The sequence below is a fragment of the Ciconia boyciana genome, chromosome 15 (genome assembly GCF_034638445.1).
Source record: "Ciconia boyciana chromosome 15, ASM3463844v1, whole genome shotgun sequence".
Taxonomy (NCBI): Eukaryota; Metazoa; Chordata; class Aves; order Ciconiiformes; family Ciconiidae; genus Ciconia; species Ciconia boyciana.
In genome coordinates this window covers 8,131,938-8,153,908 of record NC_132948.1, presented here as the reverse complement: position 1 = coordinate 8,153,908, position 21,971 = coordinate 8,131,938, and the positions used below count along the sequence as shown (strand labels likewise).

At 47.8% G+C, this 21,971-nt stretch overlaps 2 protein-coding genes across 3 annotated transcripts in view; both read right to left on the bottom strand.

Annotated features, from left to right (window-relative positions):
- CORO1C (coronin 1C) overlaps positions 1-12,395 on the bottom strand; it is a 44,946-nt gene extending 32,551 nt beyond the window's left edge. Inside the window, exon 1 of the mRNA XM_072880616.1 lies at positions 12,265-12,395. The gene's annotated coding sequence lies outside the window, so the exon portion shown is untranslated. The remainder of the gene's footprint in view (positions 1-12,264) is intronic.
- Positions 12,396-15,158: 2,763 nt separating this feature from the next.
- LOC140660111 (uncharacterized) lies at positions 15,159-21,240 on the bottom strand. 2 transcript variants are annotated; one of them, XM_072880614.1, is made up of 2 exons: positions 19,371-21,240; positions 15,159-17,690 (listed from the first exon to the last, which is right to left on the bottom strand). In XM_072880614.1, exons 1-2 carry the CDS (start codon positions 20,767-20,769, stop codon positions 17,614-17,616), a joined length of 1,476 nt encoding a protein of 491 aa, XP_072736715.1. In that variant the 5' UTR covers positions 20,770-21,240; the 3' UTR covers positions 15,159-17,613. The 2 variants fall into 2 exon arrangements, with proteins under 2 accessions (XP_072736715.1, XP_072736716.1); XM_072880615.1 differs by lacking the exon at positions 15,159-17,690 and adding an exon at positions 18,550-18,859.
- Between the last annotated feature and the right edge of the window lie 731 nt (positions 21,241-21,971).

The following is a 21,971-nucleotide window of genomic DNA, read 5'->3' as shown; positions in this document are numbered from 1 at the left end:
AGCTGTTGATGGTGAGCCCCCAAACTCAGAATTAGAGCCTTATTGAAGAGGTTGCATGCACTTCAATGGCAGCTTTGGAATAAATGTACAGTCTCAGGTAACTATTAACAAATGAGAAGCAGATAAGGAGGAAAAAAAAAATCAAGATACACTACATGTAATGCCACCAGCACCAATTATGAATTATGATTAATACCAGGGGCACCTGCCTCATTTGTTATGGGTTGGACAGGGTGCTGGGGCCAGCGGGGAGAGGGGACAGTCCCACCAGTGACACTGCAACACGGGACAGCCCACGCCACAGGCGCCTGATGCAGGGAAGCCCAGAGGTTTCTCGAGTACCAACGCATTGACTGTGCAGCCCAAGGTCTTTCTGAACACCTGGGCTGAGACGCTGGGGCCTCATCTGCCAAAGCGATGAGTGCTCAGAGCTGAAACCTTTTTTTTAAAAAAAAAAAAATATATAAAGTATTTTATAATCCTAAACCAATAATCAGGCCATGGATGTTTCAACCTGAGGCCTAAGTGCCCCCAGCACAGAGAAAACACCCTCCCTCACAGCAGGGCTCAGCCACATCTGCAGAGCAGTTGGCCATCACGGAGATAAGCACCAGAGAAAAGCCCACAAGGAATCTAGTAATTCACTCTTCAGAGCGCTTTGAACATCATGTGGTAGATAAGGTACAGAGCCACATATGGAACAGAGCATATAAGCATTCAGAGGTTTTAAGGCCATAAAGAGACCACCATCCCATCGCACCTCCTGCTCCACAGAGGCAAGGAGGACTCCATCCCACTGCTGCGGCCATCACTGCGTGCCCAACAGAGCAAGGGGCCGGTGGAGCGGAGACAGAGTTAACAGCCGTACCCCACCGCATGGGAAAAAGGGAACAAATATTACCCAGGTTATTTCCTAATCACTCACTTCTGGCATTTCTTAACTTCAGAGCGCTTGGTTGTGCAACCTCTGTGGGTTTTCTGTAACCCATGCATGTGCACGGCACGCTGTACACAAGCACAGCCACACGTGTGTGTGCCTGTGGACGTACGCTGCCTTGTGCTTAGTCTAGTTGCACACATATTCCATACCATACTGCACAGGACAGTGTCTTACAAATGGCTCAGAAGACTCACTCATCTAGAAGAAAAGTCTGCCAGATCATTTTAAGGACAGCATTTTTTAGTACACCTTTGGCAGAGGAAGGAAAGTGAGACACATCCGTGGGGGAAGCAAGCAGGCAAGCATTTGCTGCCGGCTCCACCAGTTGAACCATGCAGATAGCAAGGACAGTGAGGACCATCCGTTCCTTGAAACCAAATAAGCACGGACCGACAAGCCCCAAAGGAGCAAGCCAACCACCACAGGAGACCAAGGCGAGCACATGCCCTACAGCAAGTTTAGGGCCATGACTGGCATTAGACCACAAGAGCAGTAAATTGCCACCGCTGTCACGGTGGAGAACCAGTATGCCACCAGCAAGGCTGAAGGAGGACTTCATCTCCCTCTCCAAGTATGACGGGAATCAATTAATTCAGTCTTGTGATATTAAGTCTTGCAATATTTGGGCAAGGGAGAAAGTGGGGGGGAATCACAGCCACAAAAATTTCCGCTCACCCTATGACTTCACATGAAACCTCTGGCAGAAAAAAGGAACAGCCACGAATACCTTGATGCAGTCCTCTACTTTTAAACATAATGCTATTCCCTCTATGGTATACCATTTCAAATCAATTCATATTAAGTCCATTGCTGACAGAACTTTTGTTTTCAGATGTTCAGAGTTATTTAAACCAAGGGTGAACACTACTACAGATGGTCACAATTCCAAAATACATCATATTTGTGCACAGATTATTTTCAGTCTTTGGTTACTTTAGTCTAGGTTGAGCAACACCCTGCCATCTGATTTCACTTCATTTTAAAGACAAAAAGCTGGAATATGAACTTAATACTGAAATTTCCAGCTGTTATACCACTGGCGAGATTCTATTTTTGGGGTGGGAACCTAAACCACAAACTACCAGGGAATTTGATTATATCTCAACTGGGGAGCCCAACACATTCAAAAATGTAACACAACCCAAACTTAAAATAAGCTGAAATTGCTATTCTGGACAAAGTGCAAGGTGTTGGTTCTAACCTGTGAAATACTTGATACGATTCTGTTTTTCAGAGCTGTACCCTGAAACAATTGTACTAAGACCGTTGTAATATGAAGAACTCTAAGACAGGAGTACCGATAATGCTTCAATCTTCTAGGCCCCATCAAGAAGCACGTGTTATTTCCTAAGCGTTTACCCTGTGCAAGCTTGTCTCGAGTGCACATCTCCCATGCTGCGGCTGACACTCCTTTCACGTGCACACAGGGATGCAATGGATATTTTCACATAAAGATTTCCAGGTATGCAATTCATTTTCTTGGGGGATCGTACTACTGATACCATTTTCTAGCTTGTATCTTTACAGTCTAACGTCACATCACTTACCATAATTTACAGTGACAAAAGGACACTGCAGTTGAAAGTCATTACCCCAAACGGAGAGCATTGTCTGGCTTCATTTAATCTGTGTCATCTACCATAAAGCTAGAGCAATGAATGCACACAAAAATCATTACACAAAATAATTTATCAGGAGGCCATAATGGGATGGGTGACCAGCAAAGACAAACACTACAGCAGCTACACAAACCCTGGATCTGAAACGGCAAGGCAGCTGAGGAGCAGGAACAGGTACCAGAGCAACAACCGCCAAACCAACCTCCTCTTTTGGGTTTACATCTTTTATAGTATCTTCTGTCAGCTGGCACTAAAGCTGCCCACCTCATAGGCAGTGGTGTGTGATGTATTTGGGGATATTGGGATGATAGCAATTTAACACACACTGGGCAAAAAAGGTCAGTAAAAATGAAAACAGGAGACAGAGGAGAGCAAAGTAGAGAAAAAAAAAGCATTGAAACCCAGGACAAAACATAGAGGCAAGTAACATACAGAATAGATGGGGAAAAGAGGACTAGGGTGCCTGTGGATTAAGCATCCCAGATGCCCGAGTGCCTCTCTGCATTTCAGCTTCCACTTTTGCTCCCACTGGAGACAGAGTTATACAGTCGGTGGGCACCAAACGAGCTTTACTGGGTAAGGAAAGGGAAACCTTGCACTGGAGTAGACAGACTCCCACCTTCAGACACCGCTGCTCCAGCGGCTGACCACAGAAGGCCATAGCTTTTCATATGCTCCCCTCCACGAGCCTTCGTTCTCCTCCACTTGCTCCACTGGAATATACACCAGAGAGGCTTCTTCGCACTCTGTATCCTCATCCACTGCCAAGAGACAGAGCAATATACTTCCAGAGCTGAACAACAGCCCTATGAGCTTCAGCCAGAGACATTACACCAGCGTGATGGAAGATGCTACTTACACCCCTGGGGACTGCCTGCATCACCCCCACAGTAAAAGCAGCACATGCCACAGAGAGGAAAGCAACAGGGCTTCAGACCACACTTTGACCCCGAGGAAAACACGAGATGGAGAGCACAACCCCCTGCGCAGAGCTGCAAGTCAGCAAGCCTGTTACAACAGCCAAGCACCAGGATTCCAGTTAAGAGAAGTATGCAGATAAAATGCCTTCTCCACAGAGCTGACCTAGTTCTCTTATCAGTGCAAGAGAGCTAACAAGGAAGTATCAATCTGTTCAGAGCTGCTACCCCAATTTGCTGAATTCTTCTGCTCTCTTGAAGGTTACATGCAAGCTTCTTCCAGACCATATTCGAGCCATATCGCAAGCTTTTACATTTAACCTGGGAAATGGGCAAAAGCATAGCACCAGCTAATAAGGATGGTGGCTACAAATGGAGAAAGAGCTCTTCCCCACCATAGCTTCATCAATTTCTCAGCTAATCACCGCCAGGTCCCACCTTTCCCAACTAACCAGGTAAGGCACAAGCACATTTTTCTAACATGACAGAGTGCTAACAGCAGAAAACAACTGTATTTTCTCCCACAACTTGAAGCAATCAAACGTGCCCAAATGAAATAAACAGCAGACATCAGTCTTTCTATGTGTGCAACAGAGGAGCTCACCGGTAGCCGCTAGACCTGAAACTCAACTCCTGATACAGGATGTAATCTGTCCTCTTCAGCGATGAACTTAAGCTAGAAGCCAAGCAGATAGGAGCACCCAGGTGCTGGGAGCCTAAAGCACAGAAGGAATAAATAACACGTCCAGAATTTCCCATTCTGCAAAAGTCAAGAAGAGGTGCAGACATGAAGGCAATTTGATTAACACAGTATTTTCTAAGTACGTTTCCTGTTAAAGTCCAGTGGCTTTAAGACATTATTGGAAACATTACACTGCTCCTCCTTGCTTACAGTTAATTGGATCATTCCTTAAAAAAATGACAAGAAGATTTATCAAAAGGAGAAATCTCCAAAGGACTTGATATACTGTTTTCTATTCCTCCTCAATTACAACATGCCATGGTATCCACAGGAAGAAACTATGTTACAGATGTTTTAAGGAGATAAACGGTCTCAGAAATGAAAGGTCGCAGGTCCCAGTTCTTCAAGAGCACTGTAGCACTACAGCCTGAGAGCCACCATCAGGAAACCAAGACCTGCAGAAAGCCCTCCGCTATAAACATAAAGTTAGCCGGGACACAAATTCCTCACAACTTAGAAATAAAGCAGAAACAACAGATCAGCACAACCGAGGCTCACAAATAGACCAGCCAAGTGTGAGTCAGACTGACCAAGCGAGGATGCAGCATTCTCCAGATGGCCCTGCCCGACCACAAACGCTCCGCTGGTCTGCTGGATGGAGCACAACACCCAGACCTGCCGGGAGCCCGCCGAGAAGACAGCACGGCCTCGGGGGATGCGATCAGAGAGGAGCAGGATGGCCAAGTGCAATGGCAGCGCCTCTTGGACCAGCACTGCAGCCACACGCCGCGGCCGTGGTGTCTGAAGTTTGTTTGCAGCCCCGTAATGGCAAATGTGATGGGCCAGAGACCCGGACAGTGTCACGGTTAGACTGGAGTTACAGCACACAGCAGTGTGGTCCATCACACTGCAATTTTGAATGGAGACACTCTACTCCAAAAAGTAGTAATGGGCTTGGTTGCCATACTCTGAGAAACACCTTCATCCAAACGCTAGCTAAATCAGAGCCCAGTTTAGCCACTTTCACTTCTCAAGCTACTCAATAACACCCATCCAACAGGTGAGGCACTCACGTTGAACTTTCGATGTTCTCAGAATAAAACCAACAATGGTTAATTGTCAGAGACAAGACAATATCCTCAGCATAGAAGAACGCAGAAGGTTCAGACTGGACAACGCAAATGCGTTTCAGATTTTAATGCTGTACAAATAAGCTGCAAAATGAATCTCAATTCTCACAGTTGGAACTGGCGTGTATTTCTCCAGATTTCCATTTGCTGTCCTGCCAGCTCTTCTGGCCAAGCAGCCTATAATTCAAAGAGTACCATTGTCATTCTGTCCCGTTTCCGTAACATGCAATTTGAAATCAGGGCTGGGGGAGGGAGGAAGGGACTGGAGGGAGGCTAAAACTCAAATCCAGATAGTTCAATCTGCTAACTTGATTTTAAATCCCTATCTTGTGGTACCAATTACAGCCCCTCAAACATCTGTTTTAGCAATGGGTTCCAAGTTCAAACACATTTCCTCTGTCCTACAGATGTTGTTTGTCGCTGATCCGTTTCAGGCCAAGGCTGCTGTCCTGTGCTGCGGCAGAGCCCCGGCTGCTGCACACCACAGCTGAGCAGGCAGCGACCTGGGCGAGCTGGCATCAAACCACGAATGCAACAGGGAGCCCCTTTCTCACCTCTCTAGACAGGCAAGAAAAAAAAAAATTTACTTCGGAAGGTGTATTTAGTTTAGTAAGCAGCTTTAATAAACATTCCTGCTACGCTACAAAGAAATATTTCAGATGCAAGAAGGAAAAACATCTTCCTACACCCACAGGCGCCCTGTGCCAAGGACGAGGGGTGTACCTGCTGTCCCCGACACCCCAGCACTCCCACAGCAGCTCTGCCTGCCTGACGGGGAGAATCGCACCCTGATACCCGCTGGGCAAAGGCTGATTTCTTGGGGAAGGGCCTTGCAGCTGGCTGCTCTCAGCTGGGGAACTTGTTTTCAGTAAGGGGCATGAAGAATTACGGCCTGTGTTTGATGACCTTTAAGCTTTACTTACCTGTCAGCTTGACAGTCATGTCACTGCACATGCAACCCACACTTCCAGCCCTTTGAGAGTCCCTGTGGCATTTACAGCAGTTCTGGAGGAGACCAGCCAAAACAACAGGCAGTATTACACTGAGATAAGCCCCAGCTGGTTTTTCTGTGATCTTTCATAGTGCGTAAGAATTCCCCTAGTAGACCAGAAGATCAATGCGGTGAGCACCGCATGTAAAGAACAAAAAGATAACCTTTACCCCCAAAGAAACATCAGGGAGCAAAGTGAAGTGTATAGAGATAACACATGTGCATCCAAAGCACGGTAAAACAGGAGGCCAAACCAGGGTAGCCCACCTTTAAACAACGACACCTTAAAACACCACGCAGAACTTTTAACAAATTGCTCCAGAAAGCAGCAGTGGCCAGGAAAAAGATGCTGGAAGGCACAACGACACTCAGCTAGAAGTGTTTTGTGCCTACACTTCACGCTGTGCTAAAGCAGAAGTATATATTGCTGAAGTACGTCTGGCAACTCATGTTTGTCTAAGCTGGCTCAGGATTTTTTCCTGCCTTGCAAACTGATCTCAGCAGATCCAAAAATGAAAATAAACCTTAAAAAAAACACATTCACTGAAAACTCAAAAAATTTAATCCACCTCCTGTTCTGAACAAGACAGCTTTGTGCCTATTTACTCCAAGCTCCAACATACAGTATAAGTACTGCAGTAAAAAATTAACAGTTGAAAAGCTAAGTGTAAGCACGGCCAGTTACCCACACACGCGCACTTCCCACCATGTGTGCTGGTGCAAATATATGAACCATCTGTAAAACAAGTACACTTAGTATTATATATGGAAGTATTCCCAGCCTAGTACCTGCAAGACCCTGAGCAAAACGCTTAACCTCACATTTCCAATGTGGAAACAAGGATTTCAATCTGTTTCACACAGGTAACTGCAAGAAACAACTGTAACGCTGACTGGCCACCCTATGATGAAAAATGCCAAGCGTATACCCCAAGTCCATGAGTGTTCACGATTCCAGCACGAACTAACACACTGTGAAGTATTTAAAGGGGGAAAAAAAAAAGAGGCAATTTCAAGAGGTAACACTAGCACTGAGCTGAGGCCCTCACCATCAAGCCTTTGCTGATGACTATCTTCCATATCAAGTGATCATCTGCCCGGCACTGCCAGTTTGCCCGGCTCCCAAGGGACAGAGTGCTTACTACAGCTTGAATTTGTTATTGCCTGCTAATCCCTGGTGGTGCTAATTATACCCATTATCAGTTTGTCTGATTGTGCCTGATGCATGTCCAATATCCAAACCTGCAGCACCGTAGGATGTCAAGTCCCTATCAGATTTGCACGGGAACAGGATGCTTCAAAATGCGATGTTTCAATAAAGCAGGTTTATACATTTATGCGAGATAAACAATGGATTTTCAAGGACTCCAGAACACAGTCTCTATGGCAACTATATGCAGAGCTGGGGGGATGGAGGGAGAAGGGAGGGGAAGTTCCCACATTTCTAAATACTCCAACCAGAGTGATTTGAAGTCAATTTTCCAGGGACTACTTATACCAGGAACTGCAGGTGAAAGGTATTGCCTAGGTTCGTACACGGATGCAAGCCAGGTGTAGTTTTAGGCACACTATCCCCATCTAGTTTTATGAAATGCTGCTCAGGCATATTTGAGGAGGCTGCAGAAATGGTTGCCTTAATATTCGGCTAAGAAGAACTGTACATAGATTACATATATGCTTGTACATACATAGATTACATACAAAGATGCTATGGCCGGCAGGATTTGGAGAGCCACAGAGAAACCATGATCCTTCCTAAGGGGAACACTTGGCCTTAAGCGCAGCTCAGCAATACTCCAGATGAAAGCTGCGAGCTCATCTCAGCGCGCCTGACTGCATCAGGCTGAACCTTAATCACTTTAAGTCAGGCCCCACCACTGTTTTCATTTTATCTCCATTGCTTTTTCAAATTAAATTATTAAAAGGGAAAACAAGAAAAACCTAATTATGATGGATTGAGAAGCCCAGCTTAATGTCAAACAGAGTCACTATAACTGATCCAACCGCATCCAGCTTCTCCCACTGAGAGCCGGACCTCAAAAGAGTCATTACATGCTCATAGCAAAAAGCATATTATATATCATTTATTGTTATCATCAACAAAACTGGGATAAGACAAAGCAAATAACGTTGAAGCAGCAAAGCGATAGTGTGGAAGAAATGCTGTCAACCTTTCCCCAATGCAGGTGATTCTACCTTGGTATCTAACTCATTAACGAAGAAAAGCGAAGAGGAAAAATGGCCAAGGAGCCCATGTTTTACTTTGTCACCTCTACACCAAGGTGACCTCTTCTATCAACGAGCACCAGGAGAGTGCCAGCAGGCTGGCAGCCTTCGAAAGAACAACATGGTTTTTCTCCTTTAGGAGGCAATAACAGATATAATTTTCATTATTTCTCTGTCAAGTTCCTTGCTAGTTCCTGACCTACAGAGCAGGACTTTAAAGCTTTTATGGTGTTCCATCACAAAAGCCTCTTCCATTTCAGGGGCACTTTGTGACTTGTTACAAAGGTGTCTGCTGTAAAGAGATTACATCTGTCTTATTGGCATGAAGAACTGCATGGGAGAGTTGTAAAGTAAAATTATCTGTTTGCCCAGCAGCCACCTTCTACTTCATAGCTACATCATTACCTTCACATCCAGCCATTAATTCTGATTAGATTTGTATTCACTACACAAACCCATACGGGCACGTACACAATGCACACTTGGTATATTCCATTAGGAACCTCTCCAGACAGGTTGCTCCTCTGAGGACCATCAGCGCCAGACTCGGCATCAGGGAGTCCTCCAGCGCAAAGCCAGACCTGCCGGTGGGACCTCTCGGGCTCGTCGCTGCTACGCCGAGAAACTGAGTAATTCACACTAGTGTTTTACGTGCCTAACGCTATCATATAAAAACATATAAAGTCATGTACTGAACAATTATAACCTCAAAAAAACCCAAATAATCCATTTTTAGTATAGTTACTCACACAAGGAAAAAGAGAACAAAGCGATCCTATTGGCAAATAGAAAGAAAGGGCCCAGTAACCGATTCCCAGCTATACTGGTATATTCAACACACCCAGGATAATCAACTTTCACTGCTAGCTTTCCTGAGTCACTTCAGCTAACCTAAACCATTTTGACTTGGCGTTCACCCCAGCAATGCCGCCACCACCACCTGCATTTGTGCATACTGGGACAAAAAAAAAATATCAGTTCACGTCCTGTCAGCCTAAAGCCACCAACAATCTGACTTTTCACATGTGGCTACATAACCAGGGTGACTGTAAACTGAAGCTGTAAGCAGTTTCTAATCAGACTAATTTCAGAGTTAACAACCAGAATATAAGCAGACCAAAAATATTAGGTGGGGAGACTACAGGGAAAGAGCTAGAAGAGAACACAGACATTTAATTCTTGTTCATATGCCCTGTAAACGCTTAAACTGGGGCACTTCAAATCCTCAGTGAGTTTCTGTTCCAACACATCCTTAGAGAAGGACTGAGATTATCACAAAAGCCTCAGTAAAACAAAATCAAAACAAACAAACCCATACTTTAAAAGTCAAGTGAAAATGTGCCTGTGAGTTTGCCTAAAAGGACATTCCTAGCCCTGGGAGTGGTGCGCCGATGACCTCACCAAGCTGCAAACGCAGGCCAGGAAGTGTTTTGCTCATGTCTTCAAAATAGGAAGCTGGCATCCAAGTCATATTCCTCAATCGATAATCAAATTAAAACCAGTAACATAAATTCTCTTACGATCAAAATGCAACGTTGTGCTTTAATGAGCCATTTTATGAAACCATCGTTAAAATCTAATATTAAGCTTGAACATGATGCATGGAACAGTTACTGAGGGCAGATCTCTCCGCATCCTTTGCTGTATCACTCAGGAAAGCTGATATTTTACCCTTCTGTGCATTCCTTCTCATTGCCATTAAACTGAATCTCTGCCTTTTGCTTGGAGAGAATCCCAGAAGTGACAGATGCAATAAGCATGAAGATTTAACTTGAAAAAATCCAGTGATGTTTGAAAAGGCAGCTCACTAGAAGATAGAGTAATGCCAACAGAGAACATAAAGAGAGACATATAAATGCTGATTAAAGCAATCTCTATAAAAGGCTACAAGTGACCATCGAAAAATTACTACTATGAAGTGCTATATTAAAACAAACACAAAGCAAATGCCCCTGACATGTACCTGACTGCGTCAGGTCTTACTACGGCTACTGAAAATACTAGAAACATATATATCCAAAATAAACATGCACTGACTTTATCACAACAGTATTTGATCTTCTACCTTTGTGTACACAGTCTTTAGCAAACACGAATATTAGCTGCAATGAAAGGTCTCGGTGAGTGCACAGCCATCTGTTTTTCCCCTTGAGCAGAAAAGATGATTCAATGCTTGTTATTCAAATGAAAATCGAATATATCCTCTCCTGCCTCACGCACAAGATACCCGCTGTTTTCTCTAGCCATCACACATTCAGCACATAGGAACACGCTTCTTACAGGACAGACTGTGCCAGTTCACACCATTTTCCCACACTTCCAGCAGGCACAGAGCTTCTCTCCTGCATGTGCTTAGAGAGGCACACGAAGAGAGAGGACAGTGTCAGGTAATTTAGATACAGCCTGGCCTAAAATTAAACCAGAATGGGTATCAGCAAACTGAAAAACCAGCCACAGGCTAGTATATTCAAAATGTCACTCTCATTTTGCTAACATCCTTGGTCTTGCTTATACTAATCCACATGCACATCTGCATGAATAGGCTGAACGGACGTGCTCAAACACACACGTACGAGACCAATAGCTGTAGTTTCAAAAAACCCACAACACTAACACATATCACTTTAACAATAAAACTGCATCAATCAGTTTTACGTTTGTTTCCAGTCAGCTTTCAGTCCCCTTTTATTTTTCTAGACCTGTCTCCTGTGCAGTCACAGCATCACATTGTCTAGACCTGGGTACTACAGCTGAACGTTTGTGCGGCTGCACGTCCGACGCCTTTCTGTGTATCGTGAGCGGAGAAGCAGCTAATTTCACAAAGCATGGGTAACTACTAACCTTTACATTCTGGCCTTTGACACATTGCTATTCAAACAATGTGGCTTTCTGCATAGAAAAACAAATCCCAGGAACACGTCATACAACCCAGGACTTTAAACATCTCCCGAACAGACTCTGAAGAGCCATTAATAATGGCGTGACATGCACCCGGCCAACACCAGCGTAAAGAAAAAAGCCCAAAACTAAACCCTCCAGTCATCTTTTGTCCTCTGCAACGTTACAGGGTGGCAGCGGGGACGCGGCGCTCCGGGGCCGACACACACACGCCGGTGCCAGCGAGCTGCTGCTGCATCGCCGTGAAAAAAAAGGGGGGGGGGGGGGGAAGGAAAAAACCCGCCGAACAAAAGCAAAACCCCGTTCTCTCCGTGCAGAAGGCGGCCGGGGCTGGCAGCGGGCATCAGGTGCGCGGCGCGCAGGGGCTGCCCGAGCTGCGGCGGGAGAAGCCCGGCCCCGGCGGCGGGGCCGCCCCGCCTCGGGCATGCCCTGCCGGCAACCTGCGAGCCCCGGCCGGATGCCGGAACCCGCGGCGACCCTGAGCCGCTCCGCTACCTAATAAGGAGGAGAGCGGGGGAGAAGCCCCGGGCTGAGCGCGGCGCCCAACCACCGGCGCGGGGAGGGCGCTTCCCGCCGCAGGCCCGGGCGCTGACAGCGGCCGCCGCCTCAGGAAGGGCTCGGCGGCAACAGCCGGCCCCGCGCAGGAAAAGCCCGCCCGGCCGGACCCCCGCCCGCCCTGCCCTGCCCTGCCCTGCCCGGCCCGGCCCCGGCGCCCGCCGCCGCCCTCCCGCGGGCACCGCCGCCTCCCCGCGGCGGGCCGCCCGCCGCCCTCCCGCCCCGCCAGCTGCCACCCGCCGCGCCGCAGAGCGCCGTCCCGCTGCCGCCCCGGCTCCCCGGTCTCCCCCGCCCCGTGCCGCGCACCGCGATCCCGAGCCGCCTCCCCGCGTCCGCTCCTCAGCCCGGCGGAGCCGCCTCCGCCGCCTGCCGCTGCCGCCGCCGCCGCCGCCCGACTGACCGCCGTGCGCCGGGGGCGGGCAGCGCCGGCGCGAAGCCCCGCCTTCCTGTGGCCACACCTCCCCGCCGCGGGCCACGCCCCCTCTTTACGGACACCCGCCTGGTGCCGCGCGTTCCCGTCCCGCCTCCCTCGGCGGAGGGCGGGTCGGCGAGGTGAGTGGCGGCCCGGCTAGCCAATGGCGACGCGGCGCTCGCCGCCACGCGTGGTCGCGCGCTCTCTCTCCCCCCCCTTCCCCGGTCGGGCAGGCCCGCGCCGCCCGTCCGCCGCCCCGCAGCGCCCTGAGGGGGCCGGGCCCGCGTTCCGGCCCCCGCCTGTCCCCTCACGGCTCCGGCGGGGAGGCGGCAGCCCGGTTCCTCTCGGACGCTTAGCCCCTTGCCGGGTCGGCGCCCCGCGGTGGCCCCCGCTGCTCTCCAGCCGGCCTCAGGCCTCTTCCCTCACAGGCCCAGCTGCGACTTCCTGCTGGGATGGCACTCTCGTCCTCTGCTTTAGACACCCAGGGTGCGAGCAAAGGTGGGGATGTACTGGCAAAAAGGAGAAGGGGGGTGTGGGGCACTACGGCAACAAAACCGAAAATTGCGAGCGCTGATGCGATGAGGGAGGCACAACCCCGTGGATGCGGCTCCTCGTGAGCCCTCGGCCGGGCAGGGCACAGCTAGACCCTGCCGTCGACAAAGCTACGCTGAAGAGAGCCAACTGTTCTGCAAGAAAAACAACCATGTCGCTTCATTTTGTCATGCTGACTTGCTGGGGCCTGTAGCTGCCGTGGAAAATGGCACTGCCAGCAAGACGGTGACAAAAGGAGAGCTTAAGCCCCTGCTAAAAGTCACACTTTAATGAGAAGCGCAGGACAGTAGCTTGAAACCAAAGATTCTCCCCATTGCACTAGAAGTAAAGCCGCTTTTGGGGATGCTGGCTTATGTGGTTGTAAAGAGGGTTATTTTATCTCCGCTGTTCAATGAAAGAGGCTATTGGTTATTAATACGGTGCACAATAAGAAGGTGAGTACCTGTGCAGCAAACACCAGAAGGCACGCAGGGTAATACCGCTCTCAAAGGCTGCGTGTTTCTGTTCCTCCAGGGAACTTGAAGAGCGGATGAATGATGCTAGATCAGTGCCCACGTTGCACTCGGTTTACCATACATGGCCAAAACCGAAAGCTAGTCTAGCTTCCTTATACGTTTTGGCCAATATTTGCAAATCCGTTTGCATGTGGTTAGGTGTTTTAAGGGGCCTAATTTTTCAGGGGAGCGACGCACCTGTAACTCCCCTTATAATCCTTCAGAATTTGGAGAAATATGTGTGTTGTGATGAGCTGAGCTGAGAGCCCTCCTCTTCCCCCATGAAACTGTGACAGGACTGTGAACTACCCCTGTTAAGTGATAGCTGAGTGTTAAAACATGCAGAAAGCCTCACAGAGATACATTTGTTACGGTCTTGCTGGTCTGATTACAGCTGATAGAAATATCAGATGCCATAGTAGCTACAAATTAAACAAATGTTATCCAACATTTGTTAAACTTTGACACTGCTTTAACCACTGATTCAATAAGGAGGGAAGTCTCTTACGTGCTGAGCAACACCTTGATAAAAAACTTACACACCCAAAGATTAGAGTTGCAAGCCTGCATCCCTGCCACGCACTGCCCACGGCACCAATTACCATGAAATTAATACCTCCTTCCGAAAGCCAGCCCAACACACTTAAATCTCCACCCTCCTCCTTCAAACAATCTCTTTAAAGCTAAAAAACAAGAAAACAAAAGCAGTTTGGCAGCCTTGGAGCAGACCCGCAGGTAATGTGTAGTTTAGTGGGTTTAGATTGTGATTCATATTTTCCACGTAGGTACGTGACTTGCTGAAGGTCACACAATGAGTCAAAGATAGAGCTGAGTGTCTTGACTGCTAGTCCCATGGCCATTAATTTGTGAGGAGTCTCGAACCTGTGCATGTGGCTTAAAACTTTATAAAAAAATATTAATACAAGCATATAAAATGGTACTTAAAAATATACGTATGTATAGCTCCTTCTAGCTCAAAACAGCGGGCAAGCTTGCAATGATATTTTAATAATGTACCAGCTGATGCTTTACCCTGGCCTGAAGAACAACACTGAAGGCAGCAGTACCCAGCACTACCCAACAGCTTGGAAGAGAAACCAAGGAAGATTTTTGGCATCCATCTCAAAAGAGAGCGATGCACAGAGGACACAAAGTGAAATTTGTCCTGAGAAATCTGATTGAAACCTAATCCTCTCAGTAACTGCCACCTGAACGGTTGGTTCCTGGTTCACATTGTCGCTGCAGCGATGGATACTCCTGCAGCACAGCTTGCTCGACACGTCGTTGGGACAATCACTAAGGATGGACTCAGAAGGAAAAAATACCTGTTGAATTTTCGCTAGCGCTTCCTTAAATATTTGGATGGAAATGCTCCAAAGATCACCCAGATCCTGACCTGGATTAATGAGCCATTTAGATCGCAACAGCTCACCGTCCAAGGTGATGAAGAAATGACATGAATTTCAGGCTGAAGTCTTCAACAACAGAAGGAATGGCTAAGGTTTTACACATGCTCTTTGGTTCCACTGTAAACAGTAATCTTCATCACTTCAGCTGAATAAAATCATTCTAACAAACAGTACTTAAATTATAGCCAGAGTGATGTAAGCCCAACAACTTGTCAAAATATGTCACAAATTCTAATTTTTGTAAAGGAAAATATCCTATTACCAAATTCTTGCAGCTACAAGGAACCACACAACAAAGTTTGTCCTTCTATTTTATTAGTACCAACACGCCTGATTACTAAATTTTGCAGAAAAGATTCAGAATTTATTCAAAAATACATTTCACTCGTTTTATCCATCCCACATATTTTACCTTCTGCTACATTGATGCACGACTGCTGCAAACAGTCTATCTCACAGCCTTTATAGGGAAACAGCACCGTGTCTACAGACTCCACCTCTGAAACTTATGTCAGCAGCTAAATTTAGCTTGCTTGCAAATATGCATCAATTCCATCACTGCAATAAATCACGCTGGTTTGTTCCTATGATGATCTTGCCGTGCCTCATAAGTAACGCGTTCGGTATGCCCCACAGCCTTCCTTGCCAGTGCGTGTTATTAGTTAGGAAAGGTAAAGAAAGATACAAACACCTGAGGCACCTCTTTCTAGGAGAAATTTTAATGGCTTCTTTGGCCTTCAGCTGATGTTATGCAATTTGGCTTGGAGTCTCCGAGCAATCTTAGATGGACGGCAAGCCAGTCATTCAGCACCAGTAAAGTCACTTGAGGGATGAATTTGTCTTGAACATTTCAATTTGCTTAAATCCTCATTGCTGAATATATTCTGAATGAAGGAAAAACGGCTTATGGAGGGTTTAGAGAGATCAGCAATTTAAAGTCCTGTTATTTTGCAGCTTAACTTCTAAGTCACGCAAAATATGCCGGACATGACAGTTAATGTTTCGGACCTCGGGTTTGCAGATATCCAAGTTATACAACTTTTGAAGGACATTTGTGTCCACTATTTATCTATTTATTTATTGAAGCCTTTTGATTTGTTATTATATTTAAATAACTTCACAGGAAGCACTAGGCTCTCCCACCTGAAAGTTGCATATTTTTATATTTCTTCTTCTACGGCTCTCGTGATTTAGATACGCAAGGCCAGATTCAGCAGCGTTGAGAAGAGCTGCTCCCATTTAAATCGGTGACGTGATCTTACATTTCACATAACATTACTGGAATGCAGTGGGGTTTTTATGCAGGGAAATCTGAACTGATTGCAATGGAAAAAACAAAACAAAACAAAACAAACCCCAAGCCATTTCTGTGCATGGAATAGCATTAGATTTACTCTTTCTGCCTTGTTTTCTCAATGTCTGTTGGGCACATAGCGAATGGCGAGGGAAGGTTTATTAAACTGCTTACAAGCCTGGTTTTTAAGGGACATTTCAATGATTGTCAAATGTGGAGCAGCTGCCAAGACGAAATTGTACTAACAGCCACCACGTAACAGCTCTTGATACGGCTGATCAATTCTGTCTCTTGGACAGGATTACGTGTTCTGCCCAGGGAAGCGTTGCCCTGTGCTATCTGTTCCCCAGATCCAGCAAAGTGTTTGTCTGGAGAGAGGGAGAACAAAATCCATTTGGTTTGGCCTTATTCAGTCCTTGGCCAGAAAGGGGAGCTGTAGAATAATGGAATGAAGATAAGGAGAGCAATATTTTCAATCAGATTTCTAAAATAACAGCCAGGAAGGGAGCAGTGCATGAGAGTGTATCAGAGCATGTGGACAAGGAGGAAAGAGGAATATGTGAATTAAAGCAGAGGGTTAGGAGGCAGCACCCCTTAGTTTTATTCCCAGGTCTGCCCCACCTTTCTGCGTGACATCGAACGAGTCCCTGCGCTACTTCCAGACCCAGTAAATTGGGGTCAGATCGCAAGCCCCCTCCCCAAAGGATAATGAAAATCCGCTGCGGTGAGCGAGCCCTTGCACTGACATCGTTTGTGTGCTGCTGGGCCTGGATGGAAGATGCTGGAGACTGACGAGTAATAAGAAGTGAACATTAGGTCAGGATGGGTATTAATAATTGATGCTATTGTTATTAATGATTTAAAATACATTTTCTAAAGCACATTTATTACTACATATACTCACTCTCATGCATGTTATATGCAGTAATATAGATGTCATACACATCCCTACCAACTCATCTATAGGAAAGGCATAGAAATACGTGTTGCCCACAGCTTTTACAGTGAAAGGAAATCTCGAAATTAATTTTGAGCTAGTCAATTTCCTCATGTATTTTTCTCCTCCACCATTGTACAGGATCGTGAAATGTATTTTTCTTTCTTTTTTCCCATTTTTGCCATAAAGGGGAGGTGGCCCCAATACCCAATTAAAATGTTGGGACACCAAATAAAAATGGAGCAATTAGTTGCAACAGATGGGATTTTCTTTGTTGCTCTCTCCACTACACCAGATGATTAACTAGGAATAGAGAGACAAGAAAGCAGAACACAGGAAAAAAAAAGAAAAAAGAAAAAAGCAAGCTGTATTTTATTTACAACAAATACCCTGGGATTGACACTTCCTATCATTCTGAATAGCAGAAAAAAAATCAGCCAGGCAGCACGTAATGAGCAGGGGCTTTGAGCAGTGAGCGGTAACGTGAGGCTTGGCGCTGTGATTCCTGTAGCACTCCGTGTTACACTTATCACATATCCTAGTCTTGTCCTCATTATTCAACCAGTTTTGAATCCTTCTGCCATCTTGTTCTGTTTCTCTCCCTGCTGTCTAGGATCAAGCTGGACCAAAGGTGCTGGAAAAATCAGAGGTATAAGAAAGGAATCATATAATGGTAAATATATGCAAGATGTTCGTGTTCAGTTTGGCAGTATGAGAGCTGGGAAGATATATGTTCAGAAACAGATTAAAAAAAACCCCAAAACAGACTATGTCACAGATATAGCAAAATGAGAAGCTATTCCTACTCTTCTTTATTGCAACATTTTCACAGTGCAGCACTGAAATAGATTGTCTTGACCCTCCCTACCTATTTCTTCTGAAGAACAAGTAGGTAAACATCTGTCAGGAGTGATTTAGCTGTAGCCAGTACTGCCTTAGGGATGGAGTGTGTTTTCTTGTAGTCCCTTCTAACCCCTTTCCTCTGTAAGATCACCTATTGCATCCACCTGCTCCTTCTGTTCCCTGCAAAGGATGCATGCCTCCGTGCTGATGAAAGCATCCCTCCGTCTGATCTGGCTGATGAAAACATGCCGTATCAGCTGTACCATTTAATCAGACAAATCTCCCACTCGAGGAGGAGTGGGGAGGCTGCGTAGATCCAGACGCCCTGGTAACACCAGTACTAGCACTGCTTCACCTACAGAGCCTAAGTCTGTCAGATGGCAGATAGTTTGCAGTGACAAATATTTCACAACCCTATTTCTTTACATCGTGAGAATGATAACGTGTCTTCAGATGCTTCCTGAGAGGATCGGGTCTATTTTTCATCGCTGTAGGCTTTTTGTTATCACTGACACACACACAAACTCTGCGGCAATGTTCGTATTCTGACTTGGTTTTGGGACTTCTGTGAATGAGAGTAATTGACAGCACAACGTACCAAGCGCCGTGGGATAATCACACCTCTTTTTTAAGTAAACATGCTATTCAATTCAAAGCTGGCATAGATTTCCTGTGCCTTAAAACATTTATTTTCCCTTATAAGGAAATCCACAATTGCAGATTGTCAATAAACAGAAGATGTAAGTCAACCAGCATGGGTCTGATATGTCCTTGCAGGATCCAAACTCTCAAACAAACACTAATTTCTAATCTCTCCCTAGTTCTGCATAACTGCTGTTTTACCAGTAAAATTTCAACAAAGTTCATTTATCCATAGTTTTTCAGTGAAAGGGTTTCCGAGTTGATGTCATTCTCCTGAAAGGCTTATTCAGCTAAGTCACAGCGCAGGAGAAAAAGAACCTAAGGAAAATAATACCTCCTTTTTATATCATGGCTAAAATAAAATTATATTGGCTCACCCAATGCCTAGAGAGACAGAGGCAAATAATCCCACATGACAGCGGGAGAAAGTATCATATGGGCGCTTCTGCGCCGTATCTATTAATGAAAAGCAATATAGAGTACTGGATATTATACTTATTTATGTACAGAGTGTCTTAAAAAGCAAATCCCTTTCTCTCTAAACAGTTTCACTGCAAGAAGCACTTTTACCAGGCTGTAGCAGACTTGAATCAATGCCTGATTTTTGTCCTGCCTCCTTACGACCACAGATCGCTGAACGCGCCCCGAGCGCATCCCATCTGTTGCTGGGCTATGACAAGGCTGGTATTTCTGAAAAGCCTCACGACCACCACGTTTCCACCTCCCCTCACCACCCAGCCCTCGGCTCCGGACCCACCCTGGCCCCACGGCACTGCCAGCCAGAGCCGGGCTCTGCCAGCCTGCCCGCGGCCGTGCCGTCACGCCTCACCTTTTCTGGCAGCGCTGGGCGGTGGCGTCGCTGCCTTCCCCTCTGCCGGCTTGGGCTTTTCGAAGGTTTTCTTTGCGTCGGCAACTTTAAGCACTTTCTCATCCTCCTGACTCTTCCTCCCCTTCCGCTCCGGCTCCTCCGAGCCCCCTCCTCCCGCAGTCCTGCCTCCAGTTAGCTGCTCCGCGCCTGCAGCTGCCCACTGCTCCTTGGCAGGCTTCGCTGCATCGCTGCGGGGCTCCAGCAGCGCCTCGGTCATTGCCACAGTCTTGCTCATGCTCAAAGCCAGGCTCTCTTTGCTGTGGGACCTGACAGGAGGGGCCGGTGGGGTTTTTTTCTGGCTGTATGAATCGAGTATCCCTGCATCTGCTTCACCTCTGAGCTGTTCCCTGCTCTCAAGGCGCTGGCTGCTGCTCTGTCTCGAAAGCTTTTCAGTGTCTCTAGCCACTGAAGCATAATTTGCAACCGCAGAGACCGTTCGCTCGAGGCTCTTCACTACCTGCTTGTCTGGCTCGGGCTTCCTGGCCGGATCCTCCTCGCTGGTCTGGCCGTTCTGGCAAAGGTCCGGAGTGCCGTCAGGCTGGGGGGCGAAGCTCACTGCCTGCCTGAAGCTTTCAGCTGCCTTGCTGCTTTCTCTGGGGACGTAGGAAACAGATGTTGTTGCCTCCTGTTTGCTTTGCAAAATGTAATCCATGAGCATGGCGTTTCGCTCGAAGCTATCCGACCTGATGGGGACACTCGGCTTGTTTCCCTCCGAGGGAGAGTTCAGGGTCAGTTTATTCACTTGCCTGCTCTCTGCACTGCTTTCCGAGTCTGAACGGCTTATCTGCCTCCTCAGGACTCCTTGGAAAGTGTTGAGCCTGTTTAGGCTCAGACTTGCCACCTTCCCATCCCCGGGGTAGCCCTCCTGAATCACAGGTACCTTGTGCTCTGTCTCTTCCCATTCCTCCTCAGGTTCTGCTTCTGCCTCTTCGATCAGGCGCCTGTACTCGCTCTCCTCCAGCCTGTACACCACCGGCTTCACCATCCTGCCCGTGCCCGTTCGCCTGTGCCCAACCTCCACTTCATACACCTTCGGAGGGGCTTCTCCCTCCTCCCGTCTCCTGCACCCTTTCGACATGGGGTGGTCTTCTGAGCGCGGGTCCCCTGCCAGCCCCTGCTGCCCTCTCTGCCCGCTGCTGCTCATCTCTGACTCCTTGGCAGGGGCTTGCGCGTCGCTCCCGGCGTCGGGAAGGTCCCCCCTCTCCAGCCTGTGCTCCAGGCCCTCCTGGCCGCGTTGCAGCAGAGTATAATCCTCGCACGTCCCTGAGGACGCTCCCCGGGAAGTAGTGCAGTCTCTCCCGCTCGCCTTACTTGTGTCATCCCGTAAATATCCATAGTACTGCCAGGTGGAGGCTTCCATGGCTGGGAGCTCAGTCACCGTAATTCCTGGTCCAAATGCTTTGAAACTGGCCAGCCAAGATTTCTTCCCACCTTGGGTCTCAGCAGACTTTCAGCACCGCCTTCTCCTTCCTCTGCTACTGGGAGAGACGGAGGCAGCTTGGAAGCCTCCGTGCCTGGGTCATGTGAATCGGCATTTTTTAGCCTCATGGCCAGCAGAGATGAAAATGCACATTGGCGTGATGGAGCCCGTCCTCTGCGGCAGGGCAGGAGGCTCCCTCCTAACACAACAGCTGTCAGAGTTGATGCTACGCTGGTCCCTACTCAAATATATCCCACCTGAATAACTGTGAAAGCACCCCCCAGCTTCTAATTTGCTGGCCCATAGCACTTTACAGGCAGGACTTGCTACCCATCTGCATCTTTCCTCAGGGACTCTCCTCTTTTCCCCAACCTGCTGCAGCAGTAACTCCCTACGGTCCCGTGCAGCAATCCTGCCTGGCTTCCCTCCGATCTCGCTGCTTCCGGAGTGATTTACTGCCAGGTCATCTGCTGCGGCTCGTCTGGGCAGGATCACCTCCGTCAGCTCCTCCATGGGTTTCACGGAGAGCTTGGAAACCCGCATCCGTGCCCCTGGCACTCTTCCCTGCCTCCCTGCCCCGTGCCCGATGGACACAGAGCGTCTCCCCCAGCACTCCTTCCTTGGAAGCAGCACGCAGCCTTGGTCTGCGTCCCAGTGTTTTTGGGAGAGATACCGCCTGCACGGAGCACGCAGGGCAGAGACGGATCGGCTGGAATGATCTGCGGGAAAATGTTATTGCTAAGAGAATTGCTGTGACATAAAAAAGACTCCCCGAGATAAACAGAGAAGCCCAACAGCAGCCTCAGAAACAAGTTTCCCTTAGGAGACTCCAAAACATAACTTATCAAAAATCCCTGTTAATGCTTCGGGCATTTGTCTAAACAGCCCTCTGAGCAGAAAGTTCCTCCCTTTGGATAATCCTTCTGCCAAACAGGCTCCTGTAAACTCTCCGGAAGGAGGGGGAGCCGGAGGACGGGAGGGCTCTAATCCGTTTATACACAGCCGGGATGCCTGGCATTGCAGCGAGCCGCAGCGGCCGCCGTGGCTCCCACCCCAGCAGCTCTTCCCCAGTGCTTTGCCTTTTATGGTGCACGAGGTGCCAGCTGCCCGAGCCGGATCCGGGGAAGCATCCCGAGGCGGGA